At 44.7% G+C, this 17,101-nt stretch overlaps 1 protein-coding gene across 2 annotated transcripts in view; it reads left to right on the forward strand.

The window, feature by feature from the left end:
• ncs1a (neuronal calcium sensor 1a) overlaps positions 1-17,101 on the forward strand; it is a 225,822-nt gene that overhangs the window by 184,441 nt on the left and 24,280 nt on the right. For both annotated transcript variants that reach the window (XM_060913112.1, XM_060913111.1), the window contains exon 8: positions 10,049-10,167. In XM_060913112.1, coding sequence (XP_060769095.1) covers positions 10,049-10,147 — 99 coding nt within the window. In that variant the 3' untranslated portion in view covers positions 10,148-10,167. The remainder of the gene's footprint in view (positions 1-10,048; positions 10,168-17,101) is intronic.

Consider the following 17,101-nt stretch of genomic DNA (forward strand, 5'->3'; position numbering starts at 1 on the left):
GGTACCTCGTATAGTGAAGGCTACATCAGAGAGCAGAGCCTTTTCTTACAAAGCCCCACAGTTATGGAACAGCCTTCCAAGTAATGTTCGGGAATCAGACACAGTCTCAGCGTTTAAGTCTAGGCTGAAAACATATCTGTTTAGTCAAGCCTTTTGTTAATGGTATTTATGAGGTAAAGGTGTAGATCTGGAGGGTCCTCAGACATGGAGTGTTTTGGTAAACTGGGATGTATGGATGCTGTCAGTCCCCACTCGCTTGCTCACTCAAGTTTGTTGACGGTGTAGTGGCTGGCTGCTTTATGTCCTGGGGCTCCCTCATGCCTGTGTTACCTTCTCGCTCTCCCCTTTTAGTTATGCTGTCATAGTTAGTTGCCAGAGTCCCTGCTTGTACTCAGTGCAATATGTATACTGTTCCTACTTATTCAGGTGACATTGGGCATACCTAACAACCTGTGTTTTCTCTCACTCTCTCTCTCCCCCCCAAATCTGTTCCTCTGAGTTACATGGAGTCAACAGGAAATCTTTTGGTGGAGAGGGTAGAGACCTCAACTGGCTCTCGTAGCCTGCAGGGAATTGGCCGTCTGACATTCTGTCGCATGTCCCAGACCCGGTGAAATGTAACTGAATTGTCTTGGCCAGCCCTAAGGGTCCCATCTGCATCTGCCTGCACTCTCTCTGATCTATAATTCCAACTGTCTCATTGCTGAGGAGTGTGCTCCCATCACCCAATCAAGCATCCAGCCAGAGCAGATCATGATATTTTTTAACCATATTAACATGCCATTGTTGTGTATTATGCCTGCTGTCAGGACTCTCGTCTCTGCGAGCCTACCACACAGACTTAATACTTGTGTTATTTTTAGACATTGACACCTGTTGCCTACACTTATTCAGGTGACATTGTGTTTTCTCTCCCTCTTCTCCCCCCCAAAAAAAAATCTGTCCCTCTGAGTTACATGTTGGTCCTGGGATCGAGATACTGACCTCTTCTGCTCCTCAGACCTGCTTGATCCATCCTGGTGCCCTGTGTCTGGTTGGAGTCTCATCGCATCGCTCCTGTGGAGGACGGCCCCATGAGGACAGTTGAAAGTCACACCTGGAGGACGCTCTGGACTCTTACAGTAATGCTTTTATGGCTGAGGACTACAGTTGACCTGCTAACTTTAGGACTGCAGTTGTCATGAACAGTTTTGCACTCAAGTTTCCATCAATGAAGAGTTACAACATCAACGAAACTGTCTTCATGTTAAAACTGTTAATATTATAGTCATGCTGTCTGTTGTTGCCCAAATGAGGATGGGTTCCCTTTTGAGTCTGGTTCCTCTCGAGGTTTCTTCCTCATGTCGTCTGAGGGAGTTTTTCCTTGCCACCGTCGCCACAGGCTTGCTCATTGGGGATAGATTAGGGATAAAATTAGCTCATGTTTTAAGTCGTTCAAATTCTGTAAAGCTGCTTTGCGACAATGTTTATTGTTAAAAGCGCTATACAAATAAACTTGACTTCACTATTGTAAGAACATGTAAATGTGAAAGTGAACTGGCTGAGTGTGTGATGCAATTCAAGAAGTTATCACATTATATGGTGTGCATGCAGGAGGTGAGACGAATGGGTAACAGTGAAATCTGCTTTAATGATCATGCGTTGAAAGGGTAGCATGTAGTCTAAAATGGAATGAAGGTTGCATGAGCAGGAGTTGCCGTGGTACTGGCTCCACATTTCAGCTTACTGGATGTGGAACACATAATTGAGAGTGACAGTGCATGGTGTGAAACTGGCAATATACAACTGCTACTGTCCAACAGAAGCATGCTACCTCTGCCAAAGAATGGAGTCAATAAGGCTATACAGAACATGAAAGTTGGTCATCCCTCATTTAAAATAGTTACTGCAGGTGATTTCAATGCGACTATTGGAAGTAATTGTGACCCTGATAGATGAAAAGGTGTTGGCCCATATAATGATGAAAGTCCAACAAGATTTAATGAGATAGGGCTCATTTAAACAGTGGAAGAGAATGGTCTCTATTTGCTGAACATGATGTTTGCTACAAAATCACATGAACACAGGTGGTCATTTCAGTCCACGCTTGGCTGGAAACGTAGACTTGATTACATTATGGCTGAGTCATATGTGAAATGCTTCACTAAAAATTGTAGGGTATACCCAATGCAAAGTCAGCCCTTCAATTCTGATTACCAAATTGTTGTTATGCATGGATGTCCCTTAGGTCTATCCAGATATTCGACGTCTAAGAGATGAACCCGCAATCCAAGACAATTATAGTGTCAAACTTGATTGTCTCCTCGGGGCTGAACCAAAATTGCAGCACGTTGATGAAGTGGAGGAGATAGTGGTAAATGACATTCAACAAGAATCTAAGGAGGCAATCCTATCTAAAAAAAAAAATTAACAAAGTTAAAAAACCATGAACAAACCAAGTATATCAAGAACTAATCCAACACCACCATATGGAGCAAGATCCAAAAAAAAAGAAAGTCACTGGGCCACGAAGTGAGAAAGCAACACATGAAGTTTGAAAAATGACTACTTCCAAACCAAGGCAGATCAACTGAACTTCGCAAGTGAACAGCGTGATGCTGAAGATGAATGCAGACTGATGAAACAACACACATCAATGCCACGAGTAAACAGATCACTGATTCCATCTAGAAAGTTAGAGGAACATTTTTCCAAACACTTTGGTGCTCGTATGTATGAGCCACAGCTAGAACTAGATCAGTATACGGTGGTGCTTGAAAGTTTGTGAACCCTTTAGAATTTTCTATATTTCTGCATAAATATGACCAAAAACATCATCAGATTTTCATACAAGACCTAAAAGTAGATAAAGAGAACCCAGTTAAATGAATGAGACAAAAATATTATACTTGGTCATTTATTTATTGAGGAAAATGATCCAATATTACAAATCTGTGAGTGGCAAAAGTATGTGAACCTTTGCTTTCAGTATCTGGTAAAACCCCCTTGTGCAGCAATAACTGCAACTAAACGTTTCCGGTAACTATCGACCACTCCTGCACACCAGCTTGGAGGAATTTTAGCCCATTCCTCTGTACAGAACAGCTTCAACTCTGGGATGTTGGTGAGTTTCCTCACATGAACTGCTCGCTTCAGGTCCTTCCACAACATTTCAATTGGATTAAGGTCAGGACTTTGACTTGGCCATTCCAAAACATTAACTTTATTCCTCTTTAACCATTCTTTGGTAGGATGACTTGTGTGCTTAGGGTCGTTGTCTTGCTGCAAGACCCACCTTCTCTTGAGATTCAGTTCATGGACAGATGTCCTGACATTTTCCTTTAGAATTCGCTGGTTGTGACAGCGGGGGCGTGGCCAAGCGTCAGTCTGTGAATGGAGGGTGGAGTCAGGGAAGGTGAGTGGTCATGTCACTACATCTGTTGTCAATTAACATGTGTTTGTGTGTCTCCTTCAGTGACTGTGCCCAATAAAAGGAGAGCGAGAAGGGGAGGTCGGGCGGAGGGCTCGTTGACAGCCTGTATGTGTGTGCATGCACATGTGTGAGAGAGTGAGAGTTTTTGGAGCTGTATGCTGAAAAGTCATCAAATAAAAACCCCTCTTCAATGCACACAGCTGCCTGCCGTGCTTCTGTGCTCCACCCACACCTGAATCTCACTATAGTGGTGCTGAATCCCGGGACGAGTGCAGAAGGGAACAGCCTCATAGAGTCCTCGCTGTTCAAGGATCTCATCCATGCCCTCGCCACAGCTCAGCAGAACCAGCACCAAGTGCTGGTCGCCCTCCGGAAGGAGCAAGAACAACGGTTCGAAGCCTTGGTGCTGGCCCAACAGGAAGATTGCCAGGCGTTCCGGCACCTGCTCGCGTCAGCGGGGCCCACAACCGCCACCGGAGCAGACCCTCCGCACCTCACCCTAATGAAGATGGGTCTGCACGACAACCCGGAAGCCTTCCTCGGGCTCTTCGAGCAGGCAGCGGAGGCATGGGTTTGGCCGGTGGACCAGCACACAGTGCGCCTCCTCCCCCTGCTGACGGGCGAGGTGCAGCTGGCTGCGCTACAGCTCCCCGCCGACAGCCGGCTCGTGTATGCGGACCTACAGTGAGCCATCCTCCTGCGTGTCGGCCACTCCCCAGAGCAACAGTAGCAGCGCTTCCACTCATTGCACTTGGAGGAGGTCAGCCGGCCGTTCGCGTTCAGGCAGCAACTCTGGGACGCCTGCCGGCGGTGTCTGAGGGCAGGCGACCGCGATGCCGAGGGAGGGATCGACCTGGTGACACTGGAACAAGTCATCGCATGACTTCCGGAAGGAACGGCGGAGTGGGTCCAGTGTCATCGCCTGGCGTCGCTGGACCAGGCGATCAAGCTGGCAGAGGACCACATGGTGACAGTTCTGATGGCAGGAAGGCGTGCCTCCTCTTCTCCTCTCTCTTCTCTCTCCCACTCTCCCTCTGCTTCCCGTCCTCGCTCCATTCCCCCATTGCAGAGGTGGGGGCCGGCTCCCCCCCAGCCGACCCGGCGCACCTGCAGTGTCCTCCCGTTTCCCCCTTCCTTGTCTGTGTCTCCTCCCCCTCAGATGAGTGACGTCCGTAACTCTGGTGCAGAGGGAGAGCCTGGGCTGGTGTGCTGGCGTCGCGGGGAGCCGGGACAACTCCAGCATCAGTGCTCCGCGATGGAGGTGGGCGCAGTGGTCTGGGTCCCCGACGCGCCAGAAACCGCCCTCGATCAGGCCGGAGCATATTGAATACCAGTAAGTGTCCAAGGGGATACGTATCAGGCTTTGGTGGATTCCGGTTGTAACCAGACCTCAATCCTCCAAAGCCTGGTGCAAGGTGAGGCATTGGGGAAAGCATGAATGGTGAAGGTGTTGTGTGTGCATGGGGATGTTCACAACTACCCTTTCGTGTCTGTCCACATTCTGTTTCGAGGGGAAAAACATAGTGTAAAGGCAGCAGTTAACCCTCGCCTCACCCACTTGCTAATTTTGGGGACTGATTGGCCGGGGTTTAAGGAATTAATGACGCACATAGTGAAGAGTGGGTCCTGCCGTAATTCAGCTAGGGAAAGCCCTGGAGTAGCATTGGCGGGAGAAGCTGTCACAGAGCTGTCTATGTCAGCACCGCTTCAGGGTGATACATGGAGTGAGGAGCGCCCCGCCTCTCCTCCCTCTCTCGGGGATTCCCTTGGGGATTTCCCGTTAGAGCAGTCGCAAGATGGGACTCTGCGGCGTGCATTTGACCAAGTGAGAGTAATCGATGGTCAAATTCTCCAGCCAAATGTGATGCTGGCCTTCCACTACTTTGTTATTATTAAGGATAGGCTATACCGAGTGACGCAGGACACTCAAACTGGCAAAAAGATAACACAGCTGTTAATTCCAAAGAGCCACCGGGAATTCATATTCCAGGCGGCTCACTTTAATCCCATGGCCGGACACTTGGGGCAGGATAAAACACTAACCCGAATAATGGCCCGGTTCTATTGGCCAGGGATTCATGGGGATGTCCGTTGGTGGTGTGCGGCGTGCCGCGAATGCCAATTAGTAAATCCCGCGGCCACTCCAAAAGCGCCTTTGCGCCCTCTCCCTTTAATCGAGACCCCTTTTAAAAGCATTGGGATGGATCTCGTTGGGCCATTAGATCGGTCAGCATGGGGATATTGCTTTATTTTAGTTCTGGTGGACTAATGCAACACGATATCCAGAAGCAGTGCCTCTCCGCAATATCTCAGCACGCAGTATAGCAGAAGCACTCTTCCGCTTTATCTCCCGGGTCGGGATTCCGAAAGAAATCCTGACAGACCAAGGCACTACATTCATGTCACACACACAAGCCTCCACAGGGTTTTCACCATTTGAATTGTTATATGGGTGTAAGCTGTGTGGCATTTTGGACGTGCTATGTGAAAATTGGGAGGAGGGACCTTCACTCAGTAAGAACGAAATTCAATACGTTCTCGACCTGCGCGCCAAACTCCACACACTCACTCACTTAAACGCAGGAGAATTTGTGGCAGGCGCAAGAACGTCAAGTCCGACTGTACGACAGGGGCTCGCGCCTTAGGGAGTTCACACCGGGAGACAAAGTACTTGTATTGTTGCCCATGTCGAGCTCCAAATTGGTCGCCAAGTGGCAAGGGCCCTTTGAGGTCACACGGTGAGTCGGGGACGTCAACTATGAGGTGAGGCAAACGGACAGGGGTGGGGCATTACAGATTTACCACCTCAATCTGTTAAAACATTGGAATGAGGGGGTTCCCGTGGCGTTGGTGTCGGTAATTCCGGAGAAGGCGGAGCTGGGGCCGGAGGTTCAAAAAAGAAAATTGACGTCGCCCATCGCTCTGGTCCCTTATGGAGACCACCTCTCCCCGACCCAGCTCACAGAGGTAGCCCAGTTGCAGAAAGAATTTTCCGACGTGTTTTCACCCCTGCCCGCCCACACCCACCTTGTAGAACACCACATTGAGACGCCCCCAGGGGTGGTAGTGCGCAGCCACCCTTACCACCTGCCCAAACACAAAAAAACAGTGGTCTGGGATGAACTTGAAGCCATGCTTGAAATGGGCATAATCGAGGAGTCCCACAGTGACTGGAGCAGCCCAGTGGTCCTGGTCCCCAAGACTGACGGGTCAGTCCGGTACTGTGTGGACTATAGGAAAGTCAATGCAGTGTCTAAGTTTGACGCATACCCAATGCCTCGCATTGACGAGTTGCTAGATCGATTAGGCACTGCTTGTTTTTATTCGACACTGGATTTAACGAAGGGATATTGGCAGATCCCCTTGACTCCTCTGTCCCGAGAGAAAACGGCCTTTTCCACACTGTTTGGCTTACACCAATTCGTCACACTTCCTTTTGGGCTGTTTGGGGCGCCCGCTACGTTCCAGTGGCTTATGGACAGGGTCCTCCACCCCCACGCCACCTATGCAGTCGCGTATCTGGATGACATTATCATCTATAGTAATGACTGGCCGTGGCACCTTGAACACTTTAGGGCGGTCCTAAAGTCACTGAGGTAGGCGGGTCTCACAGCCAACCCAAAGATATGTGCGATTGGGTGGGTGGACGTATGGTATCTGGGTTTCCACTTGGCCCATGGGCAGGCGCGTCCCCAAATTAATAAGACTGCAGCGATTGCGGCCTGCCCAAGGCCCAAGACCAAAAAGGGGGTGAGACAGTTCCTGGAGCTGGCTGGCTACTATCGTAGGTTCATACCTAATTATTCAGACATCACCAGCCCGCTGACGGAACTCACTAAAAAGGGAGCACCAGATCCAGTCCAGTGGACGGAGCAATGCCAACAGGCTTTCTCTAAGGTAAAGGCTGCACTGTGTGGGGGGCCACTGTTACACTCCCCTGACTTTTCTCTCCCCTTTATTTTGCAGACAGACGTGTCGGACAGAGGGCTGGGGGCCGTTCTGTCCCAGGAGGGGGAGGAGTGTCCCGTGCTGTACATTAGCCGGAAGCTGTCGATGCGGGAAGGCAGGTACAGCACGATCGAAAAAGAGTGCCTAGCCATCAAGTGGGTGGTCCTCGCCCTCCGGTACTACCTGCTGGGGCGCCCTTTCACCCTCTGTTCAGACCACGCGCCCCTCCAGTGGCTCCACTGCATGAAGGATGCCAATGCGCAGATCACCTGTTGGCATCTTGCACTCCAGCCATTTAAATTCGAAGTGGTCCACAGGCCGGGGGCACAGATGGTGGTGGCGGACTTCCTCTCCCGTCAAGGGGGGAGGGGAGTCTGCTTCAGGCCGCTGCCACATACCCCCACTGGCCTGAGTCGGGCAGTGGGGGTATGTGGCAGAGGGGGCGTGGCCGAGCGCCGGTCTGTGAATGGAGGGCGGAGTCAGGGAAGGTGAGTGGTCGTGTTACTACACCTGTTATCAATTAACGTGCGTTTGTGTGTCTCCTTCAGTGACTGTGCCCGATAAAAAGAGAGTGAGAAGGGGAAGACAGCGCCGAGGGCTCGATGATAGCCTGTGTGTGTGAGAGAGAGTGAGAGGTTTTGAGCCCTATGCTGAAAAGCAAAAATAAAAAAACACTTTAAACGTAAACAACCACCTGCCGTGCTTCTGTGCTCCACCCACATCAGGATCTCGCTACAGAAACTTTGATAACTGTTGGAAAAAGCAAGTCAAGAAAGTACGTAGTTTCAAATACCTTGGATATACCATCACAAATGACAGTGCTTATGATGTTAGCTTCCTTTATGCTAGGATGGAGGCTGTGTTTCAAAAATGGAATGAGCTGAAGCATGTCTTAACAGACCATAGAATATGACTATCCATAAAAGTGAAGTTAATCACTGCATGTGTCTGCTCACAACTTCTGTACAGGATTCTGACCTGGGCACTGTCTGAAAATGAACTCAACAAAATTGAGATCATATGGCATGGATTTTTGAGGAAAATGGTCCTAGGGGGATATGTACAAAGAAATGCACCTTCCTTGAGAGAATGCAGCAAAAACGTCAACCCAAAAACCCAGGTTGATGGTGAACTAGACTGGGGTTTTAAGCTCTCCAATGCCCTACTGTGAGAGATAACCAACATGCTTCCAATCTGCGATTACTGTTACGTTCAACACTTGAAATACATTGGGCACATTTGTAGATTAGAAAATTGTGCATTTCAGAAACAGGTTCTGTTTGATGTCAAAACGTCTCAGAGTTTGGACTAAGATTGAGGCTCTGCTGGGTATCAACATCCACAAGGCGAGACGTCTGATGATGGACAAGTCAGGCTAAATGCAACTGCTGGAAAAGAGATTCCTAATCTGATCCAAGCAGGAGTGCCCCAAGGCCGTTACTGCAGCAAGAGGGAAAATATGATGATTTAAAGAAATAATTCCAATTCGATTGAAAGATGTCCCACCTACTTCTACATTTATATCCTAATCTATAAACTAAAATAACTGACAATTTTTCAAGAATTAAGTCTATAACAAGAAATGAGTTATCACTTGGGTTATCAAAGCCATCCACATCAGTTTGTCTCATCACGGAGGTAATTTAAATATGTGACGTTTAAACAGCAGCCTCATCCTTGCCTCATCACTCAAGTGATTGCTCTCTGTGCAAACATCTGTGGGGAAATAATTACTGATTATTTCAGTCAGTTCTACTGACCTATTATTGGGCCATTTAACCGTAGAGTGTGTAGGTGCTTTTTCTGTTTTGATGATGACATTTTAGGAGTTGATATCTGATTCCAAACTGTGTTGATTAGGATTATGTCCTTTTTCACAACAGCAAATAGCTATACAGCTACAATCAAAGCATGGCATTCAGTGTGTGAGAAAATCACACCTAGGTTTTAGACATCTTTAGGCAGACTGGCTGTTTTTACTGATGTATTCATTAAATTGGCTACTTACCTGTCATACTTTTTGTAGGCAGACAGCAAAGGAAAAGGCTAGAAAGTAGCCTAAATAAAACAAATTTCCATGTTATATGTTTTTAAAGCGGAGATAACATATGTATTACACAAATTACTATTTGTGAAATTTGAGAGTTACATGCATAAGTTTTTAACAAAGACCACTAAACTGTCAGTAGCCTGTTATATGCCCTAACTGATGCAATGAAATGGCAAACTGGAACATAAAACAGCTTTGATGATGAACCCAATGTAAAATACCTTATGACCAAAGCTTTATAATTAACCTGTTTTAACTTAGTACCTGTATGAAGAACACTAGCAACAAAAATTGCTAAAATGGTTGAAAGCTCTGAACCAAATTCTATTCACAACCAGTTTCATGGGTGTTGTCACTTCCACTGGAGGCTTGTGCCAAATGTGTTGGAGATGTAGGAAAATGAGCATCCTCAGGGTGGAATCTCATAGTCATTATTATGAATTCACCATAATGCCATCATAACATAAACACACTCTGGATATGTATACATACATACAAAACAAAATTCTTATTCACAGAAGCAACAGAAGCACTTGGTGATTTTTTTAACCTTTTAGACACCGTTACAGTATTGTTGCACAGCACAGCCCTGTGACTGATTGTAAGTTTGAGTAAATTGTGCATGTCTCTATTACCAGAATGCAGATGGGATGCTGACACTACAAGAATTTCAAGAGGGCTCCAAGGCAGATCCTTCCATTGTACAGGCACTGTCACTCTACGATGGCCTTGTGTAGCCAGACTTCAGCATGGCACAGTGAGTATCCATCATTCTCCAAACAGTTCACTGTTTACTGGGACAATTATACAGTTCTAAGGTAAAAATCTGAATTTGTTTAGAGATACAAGCCTTTAAACAACATTGATATGAATATCATTTTTGCTGTACATGACAGTGGTGCAAGGTTGCTGCATCACAGCTGCAGAGTCAGTTCTGAACTTGTGTTATTGTCTGTGTGGAATTTTGCATGTCTGTGTGGGTTTCCTTTGAGTTCTTTGGTTTCTTCCCACCTCACAAAAATATACTGGTGGGTGGATTTGCTGCTCTAAATTGCCCCTAGGTGTGAATTGCCCCTTTTCCACCAAAGCAGTTCCAGGGCTGGTTCGGGGCCAGTACTTAGTTTGGAACCGGGTTTTCTGTTTCCACTGACAAAGAACTGGCTCTGGGGCCAGAAAAAACAGTTCCAGGCTAGCACCAACTCTCTGCTGGGCCAGAGGAAAGAACCGCTTACGTCAGCGGGGGGCAGAGTTGTTAAGACCAACAACAATAACAAGACCGCGACCGCGAAAGATCGCCATTTTTAAGCGACGAGAAGCAGCAGCTGTACAAACGCGAAGTCATCCATTATTATTATTGTTGTTGTTGCTGCTGCTGCTTCTGTGTTGTTTTTGCTTCGATATTCACGCCAAGGTTTATGCAAACGTAGCGACGTTACTGACGTATACAGCGATGTAACTGACGTATACAACGGCGTAACTGACGTATACAGCGACGTAATGACGTGGCTTCCCTTAGCACCGCGAGCTATGGAAAAGCAAACTGGTTCTCAGCTGGCTCGCAAGTTGAACGAGTTGTGAACCAGCACCAGCACTGGCCCTGAACCAGCCCTGGAACTGATTTGGTGGAAAAGGGGTAAATGTGTATGTGAAAGTATGTGTGAATGGTTCTCTTTGATGGACTGACAGCCCATTTTGTTAGCAACAAAGACAACAACTGGGCAAATGCAACTAAACTAAAAAGTATGCTTGTGAAAAACGGGATAAAAAATAAAATCATATGAATCATTTCTTAGTTTATACATTGCCTGGCCAAAAAAAAGTCACCATTTGGATTTAAATAAGCAAATACTTAAGAGCCTTTGATTGGATAATTATTGTAGTGATTAATATGTTTCAGCTGGCAACAGTTATTTTAATCCTAACTGATGCAGTGAGTAGCTTCTAAATTTCTTAAACAACCATGTTGGAAGGTGTATCCCATGGACATGGAAAAGATGTTACCGTTTTTCAGAAGGGTCAAATTATTGGCATGCATCAAGCAAAGAAAGCAATGAAGGAGGTTGATGAAATGACTGGAATTGGGTTAAGAACTGTCCAACACATTATTAAAACTGAACTTCCTGGAGGAAGAAATGTGATCAGAAAAAAATATATATAGATATATATCAACTGAGCATGATTGGAGAGCACCTAAATGCTTGGTGAAGTTCAATAAAAACAAACAAGCAAACAAAAAAACAGTAGAACTCATGTCTATGTTTAATAGTGAAAGTAAGAGCATTTCCACATGCACAATGTGACGAGAACACAGGATTAAACAGCTGTGTGGTTATAAGAAGACCATTCGTTAGTGAGGCTAATCAGAAGAAAAGGCTTCAATTTGCTAGGCAGCATAAAGATTGGACTCTGGAGCAATAGAAAAAGGTCACGTCTCTGATGAATTCAGTTTTACACTGTTCCAGCTCGATGGATGTGTCAAGGTAAGAGAATCTCATGAAGCAATGCACCCATCATGCATATTGGCCACTGTACAAGGCTCTGGAGGCAGTGTTACAATCTGGGTTTGCTTCAGGTTGAGGCTCAGCAAAGTTATGTGGCAATCAAATGAAGTCACCTGACTGCCTGAATGTACTGAATGACCAGGTTATCACATCAGTAGATTTTTCTTCCTTGATGGCACAGGCATATTCCAGGACAACAATGCAAGGATTTATCATACTCAGATTTTGAAAGGGTGGTTCAGGGAGCATAAGGAATCATTTTCACACATGAATTAGACACTACACAGTCCAGACCCCATTGAAAGTTTTTGGGATGTGCTGGAGAAGACTTTATGGAGTGGTTAGACTATCCTGATATCAATACAAGCTCTTGGAGAAAAAAAATAATGTAACTCTGGATGGAAATAATTTTTGTGATGTTGCATAAGGTTGTCAAAACAGTGCCATGATAGATATGTGCTGTAATCAAAGCTAAAGGTGGTCCAAAAAATATTTGAGTGTGTGGCTTTTGTTTTGACTGGGCAATGTAAATTGAGCAGCCAGTTTACACAGGAACATCTGTACATCTGCATATGCATGCAATTATCCAGGCAGGCAATCATGTGGCATCATGACAGTGCATTATTACATGCAGATACAGGTCAAAATCTTCAGTTATGTTCATAGCAAACATACTAGTGCATCTCAAACACTTAGGTGGTGTTTACATTAGACCGTATCCGTATCGTTGTCGTTGCGGATGCACTGTCCGTGCACATTAAAACGCCGGGAAACGACTCCACAGGCGGAACAGTTTGAATCCACCAGGGCCCATGTATTCAACCCAGTACGTATCTGATCCGGTGCTGTGTAAACATTGAGGAACGAGGATACGCAGTGCTGAGCTCTAGCTGACGTCATCATTGGACAACGTCACTGTGACATCCACCTTCCTGATTCGCTGGCGTTGGTCATGCCACGTTGGTCATGTGACGCGACTGCTGAAAAACCTTCTCCTCTTTAGTCCCAGTGACACGGCATCCCTGATTTCCATAAAGAACTTCAAATTTTGATTCTTATGCTCTCTCACTCTCTCACACTCTCTCGCTCGCTTGCTCTCTCTTTCTCTCTCTCCTCTCTCTCACACTCTCTTGCTCACTCTCTCTCTCTCACTCGCTCACTCAATCTCTCACACACTTTATGTGCTTGCAAGTGGTGAGTGACTTGCGCATGCCCGATATGCACTGGGATCATGTGACGTGCCGTCTAATTAGTCATGTGATTAGCGTATCCGTGTATTGGCGTTGCTGTGTGCACGGGGAACGGTTTTGTTGCGGGCACAGAAATTTTGTGTGTGTACGCGAATTGTTTTAAAAACGTTAATCTGATGATCCGCTGATTCGAAATAATGTAAACAGGGCCTTAGAATATTGTGTAAAAGTTATTTAAGAAAGTGAAAATGTAGTATATTCTAGACTCACTACAAATAAACTAAATTGTTTCAAGCATTTTTCTATTTTAATTTTGATAATTGTGGCCTACAGTGCAAAAAAATCCATATCTTAAAATATTAGAATATTTTAGTTTGAGTAAAACAGAATAAATACCATGCATCTCTCAGTCTAGTTCAGTACACGCAACCACAATTATGGGGAAGATTGCTGACTTGACAGTTGTCCGGAAGACGATCGTCAACACCCTCCACAAGAAAGGTAAGCCATAGAAGGTCACTCCTGAAAAGGCTGGCTGGAAAAGGTGCACAAGCAACAAGGATGACCGTAGCCTTAAGAAGATTGTCAAGAAAAGTCGATTCAAGAACTTGGGAGAGCTTCACAAGGAGTGGACTGAGGCTGGAGTCAGTGCATCAAGAGCCACCACACACAGAGATCTTCAGGAAAGGGACTACAACTGCCTCATTCCTAATATCAAGCCCCTCCTGAACCAGAGATCAGAACTGTCTTACCTGGGCTAAGGAGAGAAAGAACCAGACTGTTGCTCAGTGGTCCAAAGTCTTCTTTTCCAAGGCGTTTGAAGTGTAGTGTGAAGTTTCCGTAGTCTGTGATGATTTGCGGTGCCATGTCATCTGCTGGTGTTGGTCCACTGTGTTTTATCAAGTCCAAAGTCAATGCAGCTGTCTATCAGGAGATTTTAGAGCACTTCATGCTTCCATCTGCTGACAAGCTTTATGGACACACCAATTTCCTTTGCCAGCAAGACTTATCACCTGCCACAGTGCTAAAACTACTACCAAATGGTTTGCTGACCATGATATTACTGTGCTTGAATGACCAGCCAACTTGCCTGACCTGAACTCCATACAGAATCTATGGGGTATTGTCAAGAGGAAGATGAAAAACACCTGACCCAAAAATAAAGACAAGTTGAAGGTCGCTATCAAAGCAACATGGGCTTCAATAACACCTCAGCAATGCCACGTGCTGATTGCCTCCATGCCACGCTGCATTGATGCAGTAATTTATGGTAAAGGAGCCCCAACCAAGTATTGAGTGTATACATGAACATACTTTTCAGAAGTTGGACATCTCTTTATTGTAAATCCTTGTAAATCCTGAACTCTTCATCCAGTCTCACTTTTTTGTTGTACAGTGTTTAAACTATGTGTAGATTTTAAAGGCAGTGACGTCACCTTTCAAAATGTGTAAAATACTTTTAATTGATCTTAAGAAATGTTCTAATAAATTGAGACACTGGATTTCTGATTTTCATGAGCTATAAGCCATAATCATCAAAATAAAAACAAAAAAAGGCTTGAAATATTTCACTTTCCATGTAATTAATATAGAATATTAAAAGTTTACCTTTTTGAATTAAATTATGAAAAAAACCAAACTTTTTCACAATATTCTAATTGGTTGGTTTTTGGTGCTTGATAGAGGTTGCAAAAGTACGCACATTCTTTACTTAAGCAAAAGTACAGATACTTGTGTAAAAAAAACTGATAAAAGTATAAGTACTGATTCTATTCCTTTACTGAAGTAAAAGTATAGGCTCTGAAATGTACAGTAAAGAGGAGCCCTTTGAAGGACATTTCTATTGGCTGTTTCTGTGCCAAACTATATAATATATTTATTATATAATATATTTGGGGGGGGGGGGGTCGGCATGTTCTCATGGAAAGAGACAAATCTACATGTTCTTAAAATAAAACCATATATAAGGTGCTTGTAACAGTTCTCAGACTTTGGGAAACAGAGGAATGGGAAGCAGGCTTCAGAAAAGGTGAGTTCTTTCATTTAAGCACTTTTCAGTGACCATTCACAAAACAAACACTCACACGATGGGCTGTCACAGCTGTCATTCCTGACTGTCTGCAAGACACACAGAGACACAGGTTAATAGACAGCCAGTAATTTTACACAGGTGCACCTCATCACATGTTACCTGCTGGTTTAACCTGCCTCCTCGCCATTCACAGCTGATGTTTGACCATGCCCCCGCTGCCACAGTGCTCCACTGCAAGTATTTTAATTGCTAAGTATTTTGGGACAAATAAATAATCCACTTGCACATGCAGTCAATGTCGATTAGCTATGTACAGTGTGCTAACCTTGACAACCCAGCTGTATATAATGGTAACTTATAGCTATCCTTACATTATTAGCTACTCCTTACGTGCTTACTAATAACTTGAGTTTGAAAAGCAAAAATCACATACAGATAAAGCATTAGGTATTTAAATCAAACAATTTGGAATGTTTACACAAAAACATCTCATCTCATCTCATTATCTCTAGCCGCTTTATCCTGTTCTACAGGGTCGCAGGCAAGCTGGAGCCTATCCCAGCTGACTACGGGCGAAAGGCGGGGTACACCCTGGACAAGTCGCCAGGTCATCACAGGGCTGACACATAGACACAGACAACCATTCACACTCACATTCACACCTACGGTCAATTTAGAGTCACCAGTTAACCTAACCTGCATGTCTTTGGACTGTGGGGGAAACCGGAGCACCCGGAGGAAACTCACGCGGACACGGGGAGAACATGCAAACTCCACACAGAAAGGCCCTCGCCGGCCACGGGGCTCGAACCCAGGACCTTCTTGCTGTGAGGCGACAGCGCTAACCACTACACCACCGTGCCGCCCCACAAAAACATTTAAATTTAAAAGTTCAAAGAAAACCCGTTCACCACAGATAATTCCCCTCAAATGTATTAAAACTAAAGTAATGAGCCTGATTGGAAAACATGAGGAGTAGAAAGTGTGTGTGTATATATATATATATATATATATATATATATATATATATATATATATATATATATATATATATATAAATAAAATTGTGTTCAAGTGTAGTGGGTAAAAGTAAAAATTTGCCAGGAAAATTAATACTCAAAACTCTGCTTAAGTATAGTAATGAGTAACAGTGGCCAAAGTACAGGCAGTGTTTTTCCAATCGTAAACTGTACAGTTACCATCACTAAGATCACATTTCTTTCACCATTCTGATGTTTGATACGAGCATTAACTGAAGCTCTTGACCTGTATCTGCATGGTTTTATGCATAGCACTGCTGCCATATGTTTGGCAGATGAGTATCACTCTCAAGTACTGTGCAAAAGTCTTAGGTACATGCAATGAAATGCTATAGCACAAAGATGACTTCAAAAATAATTAAATGTTTCTACATTTAAAAAATACAATAATGATCAGTAAGCAGTCATGCAAAAAAATGCTTGGTGTGATGTCCCTTTGCTTAAAAATAAATAAATAGCAGCCTCAGGTACAATTAGTGCAGTTTTATAAGGAACTGGGGTGGGTTTCCAGAAAGCCTCTTAAGGCCAAGGGCATCTTTCACTGCCTCTAAAGATTCACTGTCAAGCTAATGTGGTTTTCCCGAACAACATTGTAGCCAAAGTAGTCCTTTAGTTTGCTCTTAACTTACAATGGACCTGGACCACTCTTTCACAACAGAATGTCTTGCTCACAGCCGAAAACACAGCATGTGCATGTGCCTCCCAGGGACTCTCAGTCAACAGGCGGAAACTGGTGTTGAATTTGCTTCTGGTGTTAAATTATTTTTCTTGTGTATTGCAAGTACAGTCAAGACAAAGTCTGCACACCCCTTTCACCTTCTCCATGTTTTATTATGTTACAGACTTATTCTACAATAAATTGAATTAATTTTTGCCTCAAACATCTACACACAATTGCCAATAATTATGAAGTGAAAACAGGTTTTAA

Source organism: Neoarius graeffei, chromosome 28 (genome assembly GCF_027579695.1).
Source record: "Neoarius graeffei isolate fNeoGra1 chromosome 28, fNeoGra1.pri, whole genome shotgun sequence".
In the NCBI taxonomy this organism is placed as follows: Eukaryota; Metazoa; Chordata; class Actinopteri; order Siluriformes; family Ariidae; genus Neoarius; species Neoarius graeffei.